This window comes from Laccaria bicolor, genomic scaffold (assembly GCF_000143565.1).
Source record: "Laccaria bicolor S238N-H82 LACBIscaffold_50 genomic scaffold, whole genome shotgun sequence".
Lineage (NCBI taxonomy): Eukaryota > Fungi > Basidiomycota > Agaricomycetes > Agaricales > Hydnangiaceae > Laccaria > Laccaria bicolor.
In genome coordinates this window covers 52,192-71,966 of record NW_001889921.1, presented here as the reverse complement: position 1 = coordinate 71,966, position 19,775 = coordinate 52,192, and the positions used below count along the sequence as shown (strand labels likewise).

The 19,775-nt window shown below is 46.4% G+C and overlaps 2 protein-coding genes across 2 annotated transcripts; one reads left to right on the top strand and one right to left on the bottom strand.

The window, feature by feature from the left end:
* Positions 1 to 115: 115 nt before the first annotated feature.
* LACBIDRAFT_312153 (uncharacterized protein) lies at positions 116 to 1,692 on the bottom strand. The gene is made up of 8 exons (XM_001887949.1): positions 1,545 to 1,692; positions 1,089 to 1,495; positions 980 to 1,032; positions 891 to 929; positions 795 to 835; positions 466 to 742; positions 363 to 410; positions 116 to 303 (listed from the first exon to the last, which is right to left on the bottom strand). The coding sequence occupies exons 1-8, from the start codon at positions 1,595 to 1,597 to the stop codon at positions 274 to 276; spliced, it is 948 nt and encodes a 315-aa protein (XP_001887984.1). The 5' UTR covers positions 1,598 to 1,692; the 3' UTR covers positions 116 to 273.
* Positions 1,693 to 7,798: 6,106 nt separating this feature from the next.
* LACBIDRAFT_333347 (uncharacterized protein) lies at positions 7,799 to 9,226 on the top strand (the record flags this gene model as incomplete). The annotated part of the gene is made up of 1 exon (XM_001887994.1): positions 7,799 to 9,226. The coding sequence occupies one exon, from the start codon at positions 7,799 to 7,801 to the stop codon at positions 9,224 to 9,226; it is 1,428 nt and encodes a 475-aa protein (XP_001888029.1).
* Positions 9,227 to 19,775: the final 10,549 nt, after the last annotated feature.

Below are 19,775 nucleotides of genomic sequence, written 5' to 3'. Positions count from 1 at the left end.
TCAATCTAGTTTACTTCATCATCGTCAGAGCATCTACGCTACCTCACCATCTGTAACTCACAGGTGGCCGGTGACAGACGCGAGTCCTTCCACCTCTCTCCGGCTGACGGTGATATAACAACTTAGGCACTCCACTGATATTGCGTGTATGACATGGAATTTAAGAGGCAGTCATAGCGTACTGACGACTGAATTCGTATTCGAGTTCAACCCCAACAGAAACTTCATCACTTCAATGTCAAGCGGCTGAGTTGATCACCTTAGTCTTTACTCTTAGTGTTCGTCATACATATGAGGATTCGCCTGCGGTTAAAATATACTAATATTGGCCAAATGTTGGGAATCAAAGATAAACCACGAACCTTCATGTCCGCCTTGAGCCGCAGTGCCTTGCCAACAATAGCGTCCACCTGTGCATAGGCTAAAGTGAGATCAAACGGGCAGAGAACAAACAAGACTACTAACATGATCACGATTAACATCGACAAGTTTATAGTGGACATCGTTTGTGCCGCGATGCTCAGTACAGGTGACTTTATGACACTTCTCGCCCTCGTGAGTGAGCTGTGCATGAATGTCGTTGACAAGCGCATCGTGGCCTCGATCAGAATGCTCTATAATCCATTCTGCCCATCGGTCCGTCGTGCGGAGACTGTCAGTCGAATGAAGGACGCAGCCCACTATGGCGAGTTTCATCGGCTCGGGATTGTATTCAGGGTCCGGGAGAGGGACGTACAGTCCACTGTGGAACGTATTAGTTCTGGTGGAAGATCCACATATAAGAATCCTCATACCCAGTCTTCTTGGTTAGATCTTGGTAGAATGCCTCGGCTTTCTGGGAAGGATGCGTTTCTGAGAGAAAGATAGAGAAGCCGAGCGTGAAAGTGTACCTCATAGTATGTAATCTCAGGGACACACGCCAGCACGCTCTGCAAATCTAACGTCAGAGATCGTAAAGAGAGGTATAGTCAAAACCCACAAGCTGAATGTTCGTTTTATTGTAAGTTTTGAGGATAGCTTCGTGGGTTAGAGCTATCACGACAACGGTAAGGGCACGAGAGAATTCTCAGGTGATGCAGTTTTCCTACCTTCAGGGTGATCTCTAGGGACACTGTCGCCGGGTTCACCGATACCGTGCGGGGGAGAGTCAGTGATGAGGATGACAATCCTCTTCGCCGTTTGCCTCCAAGGCGAGCGACGTGCTGCATCTAGTCCGTCAAACTGTGCTTCCGGTCCGTCACCACCTCCAGACGCAACGAGGCTTGCTAGTTGGTTGGCCACGACAGCCGGATCATCGGTGAAATCGTGCGTTTTTATAAGCCAGTCACAACCTTGTTCCTTATGATCGCGAAAGGCGATGACACGGTAGCGGGCTCGACCGCCATTCAGATTGGCCTGTGCTTTGATCATGGGGATGGCGTCCTTGACATATTTGCGCACAGTGTCGATGTAAGGCTGCTGACTTTCGGTGCAGTCTTGAAGTAAGACAACATCACTAGATTAAATAGTTAGAATTCTTGACACAACCGTCGCAAAAATCTTACATATCGATTTTCTTGCTGGTAACGGGTGGTGGCATATTTACGTTGCCTGGCATATTGGCAGGATTGAGCGCGTTGGAGGATGCTAAGGTGTTCGGAAGAGTTTATATCGTCACAGTGTCGATAGTGAGTCGGCCTTCCAGGGAGGGCTGTACCTATAGGCACACTTGTTCTCCCCACACTCGTTCTGTTTGAAATTGACTTTGGAGGCTATCCACATCTAGATCTAGCCAATCGGAACGAAGGAGGGAACGTGGCTTCGGCACAGTTTCTGGAAAGTTTGAACTGATGTCGACAGGGGAGATGTTTGCGATCTACAATCCCATCTCCTCCGAAAAAATAGCGAATCGGAGCACTCAAAGATCCGGACTGTGAACAATAAATGCGCTTATCGATGAGCCAAGAATTGAACAACTTTGTGATGCGTACCGCTTTTCTATCCGTCTACGTCACTATGACTGCCATTGACTGGTTCAGATTGCGTGGTTAGTACGGTACGAATTGTATCCGTGTCGAGTGAGAAATTTCGAAGTACTTGTCTATACCATCGGCGGCGTTGGCTCTGGGATACGAATTGTTCTTACCAAGTTCTCACTCTACTTGACGATTTGGGAGCAAGAATCGGTGAGAAAGCCTTCCCCCAAAAAAGCACAAATGTTTCCTTCAAACTCAGGACCGCCAGCAATACGGAATCTGGTCCAGATTCGGAAAGAAAATGAGGATTTTAGAGACAAAAGCCTGGGGCCAATCCGGACAAAAAGTGACTTGAAAGTTAAAAATTCGAAACTGCGCAGACCTGGACAAGATCGACGAGATGCCTCTTAGGTCGGAGGACGTTCATGAGGAATGTGTGTGGTTATGCGAAGCGAAACGCGCACATAAGATTGGACTGGAGTAGTAAATGTCAATCTGGACATATCTGTCGTGGACTCGTGGCTGAGCGGTCGCTCCTGTTGCCTGTACAACTTGAAGCCGAGTCGCCGAAGCGCCAGATCCTAACTTGGTATAGACTCGCAGCAAGTCCTTGATCTCGCCATGCGGTTGTTTATCAAAGATCAGATGTTGTCGTATTGTTGCCGTGGAAAACATATAGTCTGGGCCTTATGGTAAGGTCAACATAGGCGTAAAAATAATGGTCACGTTTTGTTCCCACGGACCGCGTCGCGTTGTAAATTAGTTGTGCTTCATCGACGATTATACGCGTTTTCCCTGGTAATAATGCCTGAAACACCTGTAACCAAAAAGTCTACATTCAAATCTGCAGAGGGGTGGGCCCTCTCCCTCCAAATCCAACAGAAACACCTCCCATCTGGTCCACATGACTACTAACTTCAGGGTATTACCTCACTGCTTGACGTAAACAACCTCCTTGCAATCTCAGCAATGGCATTGGGAAAAGCTGCATACATGGTTATGCATGCCATTCTTGCTATTCTGGAGGATCCTACCCTTTGTCCGACCACGAAATTCCCTCCAATCCAGCCATTCTTGCCATATATCCAACAACTGCACTTGAGGAAGACCAGGTACTGGCTCTTCATACCTCTACAAGCTGACAGGGACAGCGAAGAAGGAATTGGAGAAAATGAGCTTTCAGAAACTCCATTGTAGTTCCAGAATGGGGTAGGAGTGATCGGTGCAACAATATTTTGTTGATGAGGTGTCTCAGGTGGGACTGTGGCCGGTTCCACGCACATTGAGCAAAGGAAACTTCGAAATTATAACCTCTATTTCTGTTTGACCTCCAAGGCGCGTTGCGCTAGGGACTGTCATGGATACATCCGGGTATTATCCGTACCCGATCCGTGGATTTTCCCACCCACGGATTGGATAAGCCATGGTACGGATATATCCGTGGGTATAGCGGCGCAGACCAGCCCTCCATCTATCTTCGTCAGTTCTTCGCCGTTTTCCACGAAAAAATATGCGTTAGAAAGCTGTCGTTTAGGATAATTTTGTTATAACAAAATTCACTGTAATATCTTACGTGAACTTCAGTAGAAGCTCATTCTTTAATAATGGTGGAGAATGAAAGGATCAAGCCTCAGTTCATAAAAATATCACTGGCATCTTCATAAAAAGCAAACATCATAATTTGGATATGAAGTAAGTCTTCAAAATTGGAAAAAATCAACTATAAAAGTTCTAAATTGTATTTTATAGCTGTTATTAGTGAAATTCATACTTTGTCAAACTTCTCCCATCCTCAAATTCTGTGAAAACACCCCAAATTCTTTGGAAGCAAGCATTTTTAAATTTATTTTCACTATTAATCCAATTTCACTCCTTTTTATCACTCATTATGCATACTATTAAGGATTGGATGCCAGATAAGCATCAAATACCAGTCAAGATACTTACCCCAGTGTCATACATGGCTTGGAAGGTTCAATAAGTATAAGTAATTTATATCTTTGTTTTTGAAATATCACTTCAGGATTTTTTGGTGCAAACTGAGTCACAGATGTGTATGGTATATCTCTATCACTGATCTGCCATATACACATTGTCTTTCTGGGCTGTTTCTGGCCTCTTAAATATTTATTCATGACCAAATTGATCTCTGTATAGCATTTAAGTTAAAGGTGTAACATAGTCCACTCCATGAATGCTTGAATAGTGTGGAATGATAAAATCAGAGTTAAATTTAAAAGAATGACTGAAGAAATAATTGTATTTCAATAAATTTATGTTCAAATTCATCAAAGAGTGTTTTTATCTTAGGAAGGAGTGAAATTGATGAATTCCACAGGCCGACAAAGGACAGTCGTGCATTGGTGTGTGGCAGCGGTAGCTCCCACTAAGACTGCTCAAATATTATTAAATATAGTATACGGATCACAGATATCCACGGATTTCCATATATATCCACGGGTCTGATCCGTGGATAACGGGTATCAACGGCCACGGATAATACCCGGTTATTGCCGATCCATGACAGTCCCTACGTTGCGCAAAGCAATCACATGACATCTTTTCATGTTGCAAAAGCGAACCGTGGGAATAAATATTGTGGGAAATAATCTACGCCCATGTTGCGGGCGCGTTTGAAAGCAGACTCCATATGAAATTGATCGACTATCATCAACTTCATATCGGAGTCTGACATCGGGAGACTAGAAAACATATGGCGATGCGTGAACTGGTTGGAAGTAGTAGTGGCGCAACTTGTCAGGTGTTGTTTGATTATCATTTGTTGTGGTCTTGTTGTCGTGGCAAACATCCAGGGTCTGGTCTCACCAAGGTCTCACCGCTCTCAATTTGCTCTCAAGCCCAGCGATTGGGAGAAAGGTCTTGGGCACTTTGTATCTCCTCCTCCTCCTGCCAAGTAAGACGAATGGGTCTCTACATGAGCACGTGAAAGTTGACAGCGTTCTCGGTTTTCGTCGAGCGATGTGCCAGTTTGGTGCCAGTCACCAGTGCGCCGCGTTTGGTTGTTTTCTTATAGGTTTCTGAAATGATGAGTGCCATATTTTTTCTCCAAAGAAAATCCTTACGAAGTAGGATTGTTTGACTCCGTGCGCCGTGTAGCGCTGAAGCCTGCATGTCCATGCCAGTGGGTTGCTCGTAATCATGTCCTTCCAAGATGCGGAAAGATACTTACATATGATGTTCATGCCGCTGGCTGGCAGCACCCGCATCCAAGTCATGGGTAGTAATGAACCAGTATTCTTTGACAGACGGAGACTTCAAGTTCCCAAAGGTTTTGCGAGCTATGGAAGCCTCAGATACATAGAAAAGATGAGGACAGAAGAGCCCTTTCCCGGATCCTGAGGCAACCCCCAGCATACGTTCTTCCTCCGCTCATTTCCTGTCATTCTCGACTGACTTTGTAATCTCCGCAAAGATGATCCTAAACCCGTTCCATTGCCAAAACAATTTAACATCTGTATGAACAATTGAGGGGGGCACCGCAAATCGAACGCGGACTTTCAGAATTTCAGGCTTATCCTCGTACTTTATTCTGATGCTCTTCCATTGAGCTACGCCCTTTTTACTGAAGAGGGTTTGGACAGCAACCTGAACTGGAAGAAGTCTGGCTAACAGGCCTGAGGGCACCACAAATCGAACACAGACTTTCAGAGTGTGAACTTCTACTGGTGGCCGGCAGCGCCCGCATCCAAGTCATGGGTAAGTAAGAGCATTGAACTAAATTTGTTAGGTATTTTACGACAGGTGACGGAGCCCTTCCGAAGGTTTTGCGAGGTTTGGAATAAAAAACGCCACTCCAGATAGAGAAAATGAGGATAGAAGAGCTCCGTTCGACACCCCCCCCTCAAGCATACGTTCCTCTTCCACCCATATCATGTCATTCTCAACTTACTACACCACTTTCCAGATATCCAAAGATGAGGATTTTCCCTGCTCCACTGCCAAAACAAAAGGACATTCTGCCTCTTGTCTTCCCTCTAGGGGCACCGCGAATCGAACGCGGACCTTCAGAATTCTGAATGCATCTTTCTGGGTTTACAAACTTTATTCTGATGCTCGTCCAATTTGAGCTATGCCCTTTTTACTACAGAAGGTTAGGACAGCGGCGTGAAATGGATCTTGGAAGGGTCGTCACAAATCGAACACAGACTTTCAGAATGCATGTCCATGGGTTGCTCGTATGCCTGGTCCTGCAGATCGATATCAAACTAGATATATCCTTCAAGATCTGGTGAAATATGATGGTCATTCCACTGGCCGGCAGCGTCCCGCATCCAAGTCATGGGTAAGTAAGAGAGCATTACCAAATTTGTTAGGTATCCTACGACACCTGACGGAGATTTTGCAAACGAGGTTTAACTTGGGAATAAACGCCACCCTGGATAGAAAAGATGAGGGCAGAAGGGCTCTTCCCCGGCATACGTTCCTCTTCTGCCCATTTTCTGTCATTCTCGACTTACTAAACGATTTTGTAATCTCCACGAATATGATAATAAACCTGTTCCATTGCCAAAACAACTGACTGTACCATTTGGTGCTATCATGGGGGGCACCGCGAATCGAACACGGACCTTCAGAATTACCTACTGATATCTCTACTTTATTCTGATGCTCTTCCAACTTGAGCTATGCCCTTTTTACTGCAGAGGGTTAGGACGGCAACATGAACTGGAAAAATTGAACGTCGTTAGAACGTGATTCTCTATCCCTCCACCTTGAATCTGATGCTAGAGTCCCCCCAGCATACGTTTCCTCTTCCGCCCATTTCTTGTCATTTTCGACTGACTATACGACCTTGTAATCTTCACAAAGATAAAATTTCCCCCGTTCCATTGCCAAAACAACCAGACAAATCAGAGATAAGGGGGGCACCGCGAATCGAACGCGGACCTTCAGAATTACCTGGTCCTTTATCATTATGTGATACTTTATTCTGATGCTCTTCCAACTTGAGCTACGCCCGTTCTATTGTAGAAGGTTCAAAGGACGGCAAGTTGAGCTGAAGAGTTGTAGATGATGGGGGCAGCGCAAATGGAACATCCGCCTCAAATCTGACGCTTCGTATGGTGGAAAACCTGGACATACGGTAGATAGATGGCTGGATTTCGAAAGAAAAAAGAAATATTGATCTATGGGCACCTGCGAATTGAATGCAGACTCTCAACATCCGAGCTATGCTTTCCTGTTGTTGTATTAGATCTCAAAAAATAAGAATACACTTGGTACCTAATGATGGGGGCACCGCGGATCGAACGCGGGACCTTCAGAATGCAAGTTGAGTTTTCGATTTCAGTGGCTTCAGTCTGCTGCTCTCCCAGCTGAGCTATGCCCCCTTCGTTAGAGATTGGAGGGTTCGCTATTCAAAATCATAGTGGCCGGACAACTTGGAAAAGACTATGGGCTCGGATATAAAGATGATGAGGCGATCGCACGCTGAAGAATAAATCTGTATGTCGCCTATGGCTATGGATGCATGGATCTCGCCTTGAGTTGAAACTTGGTTGAGACTGACGTCAAGAATTTGACGGCCCCTGTCAGCGACGTCAACTTTACTTGTACTTTACATGAAATTCTTCTCTGCACCACTTCATCGATGCATCCTCCTCCTCCTCCGTTTCCTCTTCTTCCTCGGGCCATAGTGCCTAGACCGTGAAAACGGAAAGGAGAGAAAACATGTGCTCGCTCAAGTTGGTGTCTGATCCCAATTAGGGTGAGTGCCGTTGTTTGCCGAGTGGTGCGTTGGCATCGTAATCACCTGCTGCAGTACCGTCTCTTCAAATTTCCCTCCAACCTCCCAGTCCCATCCTCCGCCCACAACGACAACGATGACGACCCCCTTCTCATGGTCCGACACGGTCAAGATCGCACTGGGCTCGTGCATGCCCTGTCTCCGCCCCGTTTCGTCCTCTGATAGTTTACAGAACACAAATCGACTGACAATATCAGCAGAACAGCCAGAGCTATACAACCCCGCTGTCAACCGTATCCCCCGCGCGCGTCCTGACGAACTACAAGGCCTCTTAGCCGACTCATCGGATAACGAGCGGGCGGAAACTCTTTCCTTACATTCGAACCCTGGAAGGGGAGGGAGGAGACGAAAACGAAGGTCCAAGGCAAATACGAACGGGAATGGGAAACCTAGGAGGATAACCCTGTTCGGATTCGATCTCTTCGGCCGACCACCTCCCATCCAACTCCCACCCGACGACGACGCTGGCGACGACGATGCGCCTTTATTCCGCCGTCACCACAGCAGCAGCAGCGGGGGTGGCAGCACGCCCACAACAACCCTAACTACCCAAACATTCGACTCCGACGCCGCTCCTCTCGACATATCCACCATCCAATCCATCTCTGTCTCCAAAGCCACCGAAGCAGCCGAAGCGGAGGCCAAGCGTCTCAAGGAAAAAGAGGAGAGGAGACAACGGAGGAAAGCGAAGAAGGAGATGAAGAGGCTCGTGGAGGCTGGTGTTGTTGGCGATGGGGAGGAGTTTGAGGGGTTTCAAGGGAGTGGTGGGTTGGCTTTGCTGAAGCGGCCTAGTGGCGCTGGAGCTGGTGGGGGGACTACGGCGACGTCTTCGTCGGGCTCTCATTCTCATTCGAGGTCTCACTCTCGATCCCAACAGTCGAGGGAAGGTTTCGGACATTTCGTATCCGCCCCTCTTCTTCCAACAGCAGCAGCGGAGGAAGACGACGAAAACGCAGACCTCGACGGAAGCCTCTACGCACGCAAAAACTCAAACGGCGCTCACTCAAACGGGGGTACCTCAGATTCACGTCGTAATCGATCTTCGTTGAGCCGTACATCCGCATCTGCGTCTGACCGACCCCATCACACCGTTCCTCCCCACCAACATCACCCCAACCCCGGCGTTCGCAAATCCAAACATTCCTCAACCTCCCAATCAAGATCAAGATCCAACACTTCCTCGCAATCGCCCTCCCTCCAATCACCTTCCTCACCTGCGTTCAGCGACGCTCAGGTTGTCAGTCCAAGTACCGTCGAGCAGGGACAGGGGTTTTTTGATTTGGAGGATAATGAGTTACCTGTTCGAGAAGAAGGAGCGTTCACCGAACGGATTGAAGGTGCAGGTGGTGGATTCCCGGTGGGACGGATCGGTGCACCGGGTGGTGGCGGTTTCCCAATGACAGGCTTTGGAGGGGGAGGGGGGAAGAGGTCTAGGGATTTCGGTGCGTTTTTGGCTAGGCGGGGGGATGGGGAGGACGAGCGTAGGGTAGGGGATGGGGTGTGAGCGTGCACGGCCTACGTGTATTTTTTTGGATAGACCGACCTGTTCTTCCACTCCCGTATACCCCTCCTCGACCACGACTGCTACTTATATGCTCATACTTTATTATATATACTGGATGGATGGAGAATTGGTGTAACATATGCTTATTTTTTTTAGTATGACATTCCTTGCAAGTTACCTAGTATCACCCCACAACCAATTTGCAATATTCATTAACATTATTTACAGGGAAATTAGCTCGGTTGGAAGAGCAGCACCATGAGGTATGTACATAAAAACGTGCATCCATGACCACATTTTCATTTTTTTTGTTTGTTCTTTCATGGATTTTAGGATTCAGAAAATTTTCTTTGTCTTCTCTGATTCTGCATGTTATTTATGAGGAAGTAAGGGGGGCATAACTCTGTGTTGAAATGGAAAGCTTGTCTTCTGAATGTCTCCCATTATGGTAACAGTTTATTTATTTCTTCCTCACACAGAACAACACAATTTGGATACCTTTTTTTTCTCTGAAGTTTGTATCATACATGTTGTTAATTCTTGATGGGCCTTTGTCTGGTTCATTGTAAGAATACTTTATTATATCTTGGAACAAGTCTCCTTGGTTTCCTGCTCTAGGGGGCAAAAAAAGGGACAGAGCCAAACTTATTCACTCAGAGCCAGAAACTTCAGCCTAGCCCTCAGTGCCTCAGCCTCCTCATGTTTTCCTTGTCGTGAGTATGTTCTTGCAAGATTTTTCAGGCAGGCCAAGGTATCTGGATGTTCAGGCCCCAGGATCCTTTTATGCAGATCCAAAACCTTCACTCCCAGCTCTGCAGCTTCCTCATATTTTTCTTGGTATGAATATGTGACTACAAGATTATTCATGCTGGTCAATGTATCTGGATGTTCTGGCCCCAACACCCTTGTATACAGATTCACAACTTTCAGCTTCAGCTCCTCAGCCTCCTTGTGTTTTCCTTGTTGTGAATATGTGACTGCAAGATTTGCCATGCTGATCAATGTATCTGGATGTTCAGGCCCCAAGATCCTTTTATGCAGATCCAAAACCTTCACTCACAGCTTCTGCAGCTTCCTCATATTTTTCTTGGTATGAATATGTGACTGCAAGATTATTCATGCTGGTCAATGTATCTGGATGTTCTGGCCCCAACACCCTTGTATGCAGATCCACAACTTTCAGCTTCAGCTCCTCAGCCTCCTTGTGTTTTCCTTGTTGTGAATATGTACTTGCAAGATTTGCCATGCTGATCAATGTATCTGGATGTTCTGCCCCCAACACCCTTGTACGCAGATCCAAGACTTTCAGCCACAGCTTCCCAGCCTCCTCATATTTTCCTTGGTCAAAATATGTGACTGCAAGATTATTCATGCTGGTCAATGTCTTTGGATGTTCTGGCCCCAACACCCTTGTATGCAGATCCAAGACTTTCAGCTTCAGCTCCCCAGCCTCCTCATGTTTTCCTTGGTCTGAATAGGTACTTGCAAGATTTGCCATGCTGGTCAAGGTACTTGGATGTTCTGCCCCCAACACCCTTGTACGCAGATCCAAGACTTTCAGCCACAGCTTCCCAGCCTCCTCATATTTTCCTTGGTCAAAATATGTGACTGCAAGATTTGCCATGCTGGTCAATGTATCTGGATGTTCTGGCCCCAACACCCTTGTATACAGATCCAAGACTTTCAGCTGCAGCTTCCCAGCCTCCTCATATTTTCCTTGGTATAAATATGTGACTGCAACATCAGTCATACTCTTCAAGGTATCTTGATGATCCGGCCCCACCACCCTTGTACGGAGATCCAGGACTTTCAGCTGCAGCTCCCCTGCCTCCTCATATTTTCCTTGGTCTGCATAGGTACATGCAAGATTTGACATGCTGGTCAGTGTTGATGGATGGTTCATCCCCTGCTCCTTCATCCTCATTTCTACTATCTGACATTCAAGATACTCTGCATCTTTCCACATTCCAGTTCCAGAGAATACATAACTGAAATTGGAATATTCATCATCATCAAACACTCGCTCAAAGCCATTTTTGCTCTCTAACTGGTAATTGGCTTTGATGTGTGGTACAAGAACCCTGTTGAATGCAATGTTCTCAGCTGTCATTTCTCTTGTAATACAGTTTACAAGGATCAATTTTGCCACCTGCATCATGCACCTTTTTTGAGACATTGACATCCTATCTCTACTCCATTGATGCATCAGTGGATGAATGGTGTAGATATCTGAAGAGCTTGGGCCCCCTTTGATCAAAGAAAAGGACATAAGAACTCTAATTCCTTCATGAAAGAAGAATTCATTCCAACTCTGATCCTCTTCCAGCTGGAGCAATTGGGTGATGCAGCTTTTGATGTTTTGTTCCAGTTTACTGTGATCTCCTTTAGAGAATTTCATAGCAGCCTTTCTAAAAGCAGCCTCAATGATATTCTCATGATGTAGAAATGCAACAGTTTCAAGAATAAGAATAGCAGCCTGAGCAGCTGCTCTACCATGCTCATCAGATTTCTTGTTTGCCCTTGATTCAATTTCATTGAAAGACAAATCCCATGTTTCATAAACTGTACGATTGTACTGAGATGCTCCCCTGAATGAAGGGTGGTTCATGAGCCTTTTTCTCTGTCGAGACAAATGATCAAGGTAATTGTTAATCCTACAGAGACCAGCTTGAATGGAAGCCCCTGCTTGATCAACAGCCAGAGGCAAACAGCAGAGTTCATTTACAATCTGCTGAGCTATGATATAAACATTTTCTGGCAGCTCAGTCAGATTGCTGGCTTTCACTAAGAGTGATATGGCTTCCTTTTCAGCCATCTGATCAACTTCCAGAGAGTTTTTATAAGATGTGACACGCCCAAGAGATGGATTTCTGCTAGTAACCAGAATATTGCCCTCAGAACCAAGTGGAATAAATTTCTCTACAACTTCAGGTGCACCATCAGCATTGTCAAACACCAGCAGCCATTTAGACTGCAGAGATGCAATCCAGATAAGAGCAGACATAGAGGACACAGAGATATTAGCAGCTTTAGCCTCAGGATGAGAACAAAGACCCTTCAAACCAAGAGCAATAGTATCTTCAGAAGAAGCATCAATCCAGAAAATGTGAGAGAATCTGCATTCACTTGTCATAAAATCAGAAATATTATGTCTGAAAAAACTTACCTCCCAGCCATCTCCTCAACAAACTTCAAACAAATCTGTGTCTTTCCAATACCTCCCATGCCATATAACAAGAATGACTTTCTGCCTCTATCCCCTTCATCTTGAACTGCAAAGTGATCCTTCAGCCTCTGAAGAATATACTCACGACCTGTAAATAGAGCACTTGAATTTGGCCTTTGGGGAGCAAGGAGTGTATCATCTTGACCCCTGCTGGCATGTTCATGAACATTGATCTTCACAAAAAGTCCAATCAATATTTCAAATCATCAATGCTGGGGTAACCAGACACACATTGTGAGCCACATAGAGTGTGGAATCCTTCATATCAATGTTGGCTCCTTGCATGACATTCTAGAATTTCCGAAGACAAAATGAGCTGATGAATTTGTTTGCATTGTAAACAAACCAAAGAGGTACTACGCTCTCCCGTAGCTTCAGGCGCCCTTGTAATCATCGACCTAAATTCTGTCAGGATGCTATCTGTATGTATGTCGTTCAGCAACACGAACCTCGAACCGCTAGGGCGTTGATCATGTGAACGATCTGCGCCAATGAAACGACCGAGCAATCCCTTGAACTTTCCTTTCAACTGATTTTCGCGTGGGCGATTAAGATCAGACATCATGGTTCAGAAGAGAGAGTCGATGCTGTGCGGCGTCAATTTTCAGAATGGGTAACGGACCACTTCACACGGTCAGCTGATGTTCCTGATTAAGAGAGGCCTGGAATCAAGAACAGCGCTCCGATGTCCAAGCGCAGTGTCGGAAATTTCCCAGGCACCTGATAAGTATGGCAACAGGGAGTGACCAGCTTCGTTTTCTCGGCAAACACCGTTATTTGTCCACTTGCCGAGTTGCTGCCGCGTATAATTATTACAAAATACTGTTTTCCCACGATAATTACCTACTCATGGCTTGTATATGTCAAGCATCCACTGAAAAACAACAGTTCTGAGAGTGCATCAGTGATGATGGGTACACAACTTCCTGCCTATTTAGTTTGGAAATTTGTTTGTCAGCTCTGTATTATGGTACTTAACCTTCTGAATTGTTTTCTACTGATGTTACCCAGCTTTCAGCCTGTTGCAATTTATCCAACTATGAGAGGTTCAATGTCAAAGGATTAGTAAAAAATGTATTGGAATTCATTTTATCTCATGGTTCCTTTGCAGACTTTGAAAATTTTCAGAATGGTGGTAAGGTAGCTGAGAAAATCTTTTGAATATCCTTACTGCAAGTTTAAGGACTATGGGTTTAAGGACTATGGGTATACTTATGTTTTAAACTCCCACTAGGATGTTCACTCTACATATTTTCTTGTATTCCACAAATTAATTGATGAGCTTCTGAATGTCCTTTCTTGCTGATGCTGATTCTCCACTACAGTCATGTTTTTTAGTCAGAGAAAGTAAAAAATGCCTCATTCAAAGTATCACACCTGGGAAAAGCAGTGATTTGCAAATGTACCAGAATATTTATTCCCTTCTGAGTGCTTGTAATTATTACAGGACATACAATAACTTACCCCCAGAATTTCAATGATACTAAAGGCATTTTAGCTTTTTTTGCTGTTTTTTTCAGCATGAGGAGTGCTGCAAATTTGTGGTGAAGAGAATCAAATTACTTTCTTCAGTCTTAACTGCTTAAGTTTTCTTCACCATTCTTCAACTTTGCACAGTGGCTGAAAAAGAATTTTGAATTTCTTTTTGACTAATTTTTTGAACAGTATAATGTGACTGGACAGCATTGGTAGAGCATAAGTATCATAATATAAAGCAAATAGACACAAGATTGTGTACTTAGCATCTCCGCACTCTCAGAACTGTTGTTTTCAGAATGTGCTCAACATTTTACGAAGATAGTTATTGTGGGAAAATAGTATTTTGTAATAGTTATGTCCGTCACGCATCTCGGCAGGTGGACAAACAACGGTGTTTGCCGTGAAAATGAAGCTGGTCACTCCCTGTTGCCATAGATAAGGCTCTGGCCTTGCAATGTTGATCGCCAACATAATCAGGCCTTGCCCAACCCTTGCCAGCCCTTGTCATTTCACGGCAAACCTGACGAGATGATGCCGGGAAAATCCGGGGGGCGGTTGCCTTACAAGGCGACCAGACCTCTGATGTAATGATTATTTCCACGTTACAAGCTTGATGATCTCCGATAAGGTGTGATAAGGCAAATCGGGTCTGATAAGATTTGTCCAGCCTCGTAACATAGGCTCCAATTGCCTCTGCAGCCAGGTCAAGGCTATGAACCAATTATTGATTTTTTGTGTGTCTTATAACGTTATCTGTATCCTTTTGATCATGTTCAGCTCAAAATGATACCAAATTCCATACAGAGAGTAAAGATAATGCTGTTGTAAGGTAGGCTTAAATACTAGATATATGAACGACCTTGGGAAGTTTCTTATATGCCTTTGTAGTGTAGTGGTATGTTGCGACTACAAATTTGTAGTCTTCACGTGAGGATCGCACGAGCCTCGAGGTTTTTGGTTCAATCCTTACTTGTTGCATTTTAATTTGCCACGTAACATTGTTAAGTCTAGACCGCGACTATTTATAATTTGGATAATCTTATCAGGCCTGATAATCTGATCTTATTAAGTTAACCCAAAACTTAATAAAATAACTGCAACGTTGTAAGCCATTATTAGGTTAGGGGTGCCTTGGGTGCCTAATAACCCTTATTAGGCGCCAGGGAAATTTCCGACAAGTAACGTGGTTGGGCGCCAAGTCAGCAAGTGCCAAGGAGACGCAGAAAAAGTGCGGCCAACGGACATGTGTGACAAATAAAAAGCAGACATTGTAATCCAAAGGACAGAACGGGACGAAGAGAAGAGAGGGCGGTATCTTATTTCACATATACAAACTTGAAGCAACATCAAATCCAACGTGGAGACGATACTAGAATAATAAATATATAGAAAGGCAAAAGACCAGCGGGCGTACCTAACCCAACCTCCTAAACCAGGTGTTTATGACGACCAGCAGAACCTCGCCTCGCTTCCCGTCGCTTTGATTCCATTTCTGTCATTCATCCTCGAATTGCCCTCCCGGCTCTCCATGCCCAACTGTTGTTGTCACTAATCCGCACGAGCGTCGGCTGTACTTCATGCGCTGTAGGAGGATATTAAAGAGTGCTGCAGCAGAATGAGGGAGGAGTAGCTTTGCGGCAGGCGACGGACGATGGGAACGCAAGGCTGATCTTTGTTCCTCGTTGGAAAGGCCTCGCCACGTTACGAATCCTACAAAAGACCAGAATTAGCTCATTGTCAAGAGGGAGCAGTCATATCGTACCAAGAGCAAGAAAGGCTCTCGTAATAACGTTCGATAATTCCACGGCCCGAGGTAGGACTCCGATCTACTCATTCCACCGCTGATCGTAAGGTGTGCAGTTTTTGGGTTGGTCCAAGATTCGACATGGGCGTGACAGCACATGGAGAATCGCATTACCACAGGATTGTTGTCGTTAGGGTGGGCCGGTGGTGGAGCCGGGGAGTGCTGAGATATAAGTGGGCGGAAAAACGGACAGCGTTGTCACGAAACAGGCAGCCGACCGCCGCAGAAGTGAGTTGGTACGGGTGAGTGAACCACCCCCTGGTGACGGAAAGGAAGCTTCATCCGAACTATGGCAAACGGCGCAACACGTTCACTCTTGCACGACTAGCCTCTCCTCTGCGTCGTGAAGACTTATGGTCTATCGTTCGTCGTCCTGAACGCGTAATGGGCATTTTGCAGAAAGTTGATGAAACAGGGCACATACCGTAAACTTCGCATCCGTAGCCACCATACTTACAACCGAGCTCCCTCTCCGTTTGTTGTCGATCTCTCATCCCACTTGGGGTGGTCGATTGCCGCGACAGGGTTAACCGCAGACGAGGATTACGGCGGTGAAACTTTTGCGGAATGCGAGGGAGCCGACATAGCCTCACTAATCAAGAGAGACGGGAATTATAAGCGAAAAAGTAGCTGGATGAATACAAATAGATACGTACTGCTGCCTCAGACCCTCGCGCGGTGGACTTTCAAAAGCCTTTACTAGCTTAGTAGCTTGTGTGTGAGTGATGAATCTCTTCATTCCTCTGTTGAGTTGACAATCAAGGAGCAGTTGCCAATGACGGATTGAGCTCACCTCAGCGAGTGCCGACCTGAGTCTCACATGTAAAGAGAACATTGAGTGTAAGTCCCAAGCGGGCGAACGGTAGGCAGATTTGTTGGAGATGATGATGGTGGTCGAGCACAAGAACGTTAACGTTGATCAAATTCGTGTTGACCAATGTTTGTTTTCCTCGCGTCTCTTTCCACTACTGTCAATGATGTGCGCAAGGACCTGCACTATCGACGAGTCGCATCAGCTCGTCAACCGAGCACGCTCATGAAGTAAGTATCTTGTTTTTGTAGTTCAATGACCACGTCTAACTTACAGTGATCATCATCTTAGCACTGCGGATCCGGAGTCGATGGCTGCATCAATCTTCGAGGCCTGTAGGCACCTTCTTTGGAGCGGTACAGTTGTACGTTCAAGACGCTGAGCATTGAGAGAAGTGGCCCGAGCAACCTTTGCGAGGCATGTATTACCATCCTGTCTTCCACAACGCCAACTAAATCTCGATACTCAGACCTTCATTTCAATGCGTGAATAAACCTATATCTTGTCACTCATTCCACGTTCTTCTTGGGATGTGGGTATTTCTCTGAGGTATGCCCTCCTTCATCCGCTATTCAAGGGATAAACTGACCCCACTTTCCGCAGAGTCCTGTATAACGACAACACGTCCTTCGAGGGCGGTGAAGCTACGCCCTTGCGGGTGATCATAATCACGTCCTCTTCATATTTCCCTCCATTTCCCAACCCAACAAGCTCTCCTGCCAAATGACAAGACCCTTCCCATGTACCGACACGATACAGATCGCATTGGGCTCACACCTTGCCTCTGCCCCGTTCTTCGTCTGATAGTTTGCACATTAATCGAGGGCCCAACTCGTCACCAGAAGAAGAGCAGCCAGAGCCATACGACCCCGCCATCAGCCCCATCCCCCGCGCGCCACGACGAGCAAGGTCTCCTAGTGAACTACTCGGATAACGAGCGGGCGGAGACGCCTTCCTTGCATTCGAACACTGGAAGGGAAAGAAGGGGAGGAAAACGGAAGTCCAAGACGGGTGCGAATGTGACGCGTCAGAGGACGGCGTTATTTGGTTTTGACCTCTTTGGACGACCACCACCCTTCCAACTTCCAGACGACGACGATGTGCCCTTATTCCATCGTCACCGCAGCGGTAATAGCAGCACGCCCACCACAACGCTAACTACCTAAACCTTCGACTCCGACGCCGCTCCGCTAGAGACATCCATCATCCACGAAATCTCCGTCTCCAAAGCTTGTGAAGCAGCCGAGGCGGAGGCGAAGCCTCTCAAGGAAAAGAAGGAGAGGAGGCAGCAGAGGAAGGCGAGGAAGGAAATGAAGCGGTTTGTGGAGGCTGGCGTGGTTGGCGATGGAGAGGAATTTGAAGGGTTTTAGGGGAGTGGTGGGTTGGCGCTGCTTCAGCGTCTCAGTGGGGCTGGTGAACCACGACTACGTCTTCGTCGGGGTCGCATTCGAGGTCTCACCGTCGTTCACAATCCCACTCTCACACTCAATCTCAGCAATCGAGAGAAGGTTTTGGCCAGTTTGTATCCGCCCCTCCTCCGGCAGAGGACGACGTCGAAGATGCACATCTGGACGGAAGCTGTACGCACGCAAAAAATCAACGAGCGGCACTCACTCGAACGGAGGAACCTCAGATTCACATCATAATCGGTCTTCTTCAAGCCATACCTCCGCGTCTGCGTCTGATCGACCTCATCACACCCTTACATCTCACATTCCACCTTTCCTGTCATTGGGAAACTGCCACCAGGTGCACCGATCCGTCCACCAGCCTCTCGAACAGGCAGCTCATCCTCCAAATCGAAGAAATCCTGGCCCTGCTTGACGGTGCTCGGACTAACGATCTGAACCTCGCTGACACTGAACGCGGGTGAGGAAGGTGATGCGAGGGAGGGTGATTGTGAGGATGTGTTTGATCTTAATCTGGACTGGGAGGTTGAGGAGCGTTTGGACTTGGGGTTTGGGAGATGTTGGGGAAGTAAGGTACCCCTTCAAGTGTTCAAATGTACACTGCTCTTCTGTTACGACCCATTGCACCATTCCGTATGGCTCTCCTTTCTAACTTGTATCCTCGTCGTTATTTTACGAAAAGTATTGCCGACGTCTATATATTACCCTATACATAATCACCCCCTTCGACAGAACTGCTTCTCGTAGTTTGGGCTGTTACAAGGCTAGTATGGTGCTCCTCCACCCCCCTTTCTGAAATGTACATGGCCATGTTGTTCCTCCGCGCACTGGATGTTTTGTTGCCCGTCGCCGCTAAGAGATTAGTTAGTCTGACGAAGAATCACAACGAACGATCTGCTACAAGTACCTCTCACCTCCGGCAGATGTTGGACGGCGTCCCCGCGAGTATGACGTTGATGCTTTGGAGGAAAGGCCCGACTGCCATGTCATCAAGCCTATGAAAGCAACCCGTGAGCTCGTCATCGAGAAATCGGAGGCAAAGTAACAGCATACATAGACGTCTCTGCGCAATCAGAACTTGAAGTTTCGAAGGGTAAGACAAAGGCATCTCGTTCACAGTGAGAGTAAAGGTTTCGAGATTGATTAGACGGCGTGAGAGGTTTAGAAGATCATGAAAAAGTTGACTATGTCGGATTTTGTTGTCGAAGTGAACGATTGGCGACACTGTGTCGGACTACAATGTATGTTGAACGTGAAACATGTGTTACGTGATAGGACAGCGTCAACGCAGAGCATGAACTGGCTGGAGTTTCAATGGGCTCATGAACCGCCCTCGGCGTCGGTTCTGGAAGTACAGGTGTCTTACGAGATGTTGTTTATATCGTCGTGCTAGAATGCGTGAGTTGATGTATTCCATGCAAGGTGAACTGTAGGATGCATGATCAGGAGCCTTGAAGAAAGTCAGTGATGGAGGAGACATACCTTGAACCTCAGCGACAAGACGCCTATGAAAGCCAAAACGTGGCCACCAGAACCGCGTCTCCGTTTTCTTTGATCCCAAGTCACTCGAAAGAGGTTGACGCGTAGAAAGGGATTGCACAAGTATGGGCTTCTGACGGTTCAAGGTAAGGTCTTCGAGACACATAAAAACCAACAACGTTTGACTAACCACACAACAGAAGGTTATGAGCAGAACGACGTTGAATGAACCCAAGGAACACGTACTGCCTGAATGACATGCATCCCCGATGCCATGAACCATTACGCCCCGGAATGAAGGCTCAGGCCTCAGTGTCCTTTTCAGCCCCTTATCCCCAGTC

What these genes read in the sequence shown, in the direction of transcription:
- LACBIDRAFT_312153 (XM_001887949.1), bottom strand. Translation starts at nt 1,597, where the DNA reads ATGCCAGGCAACGTAAATATGCCACCACCCGTTACCAGCAAGAAAATC. An exon ending in CCCTAGAGATCACCCTGAAG is followed by an intron (nt 1,033 to 1,088) that starts GTAGGAAAACTG and finishes TTGTCGTGATAG; the next exon opens with CTCTAACCCACGAAGCTATC. An exon ending in ATAAAACGAACATTCAGCTT is followed by an intron (nt 930 to 979) that starts GTGGGTTTTGAC and finishes TTAGATTTGCAG; the next exon opens with AGCGTGCTGGCGTGTGTCCC.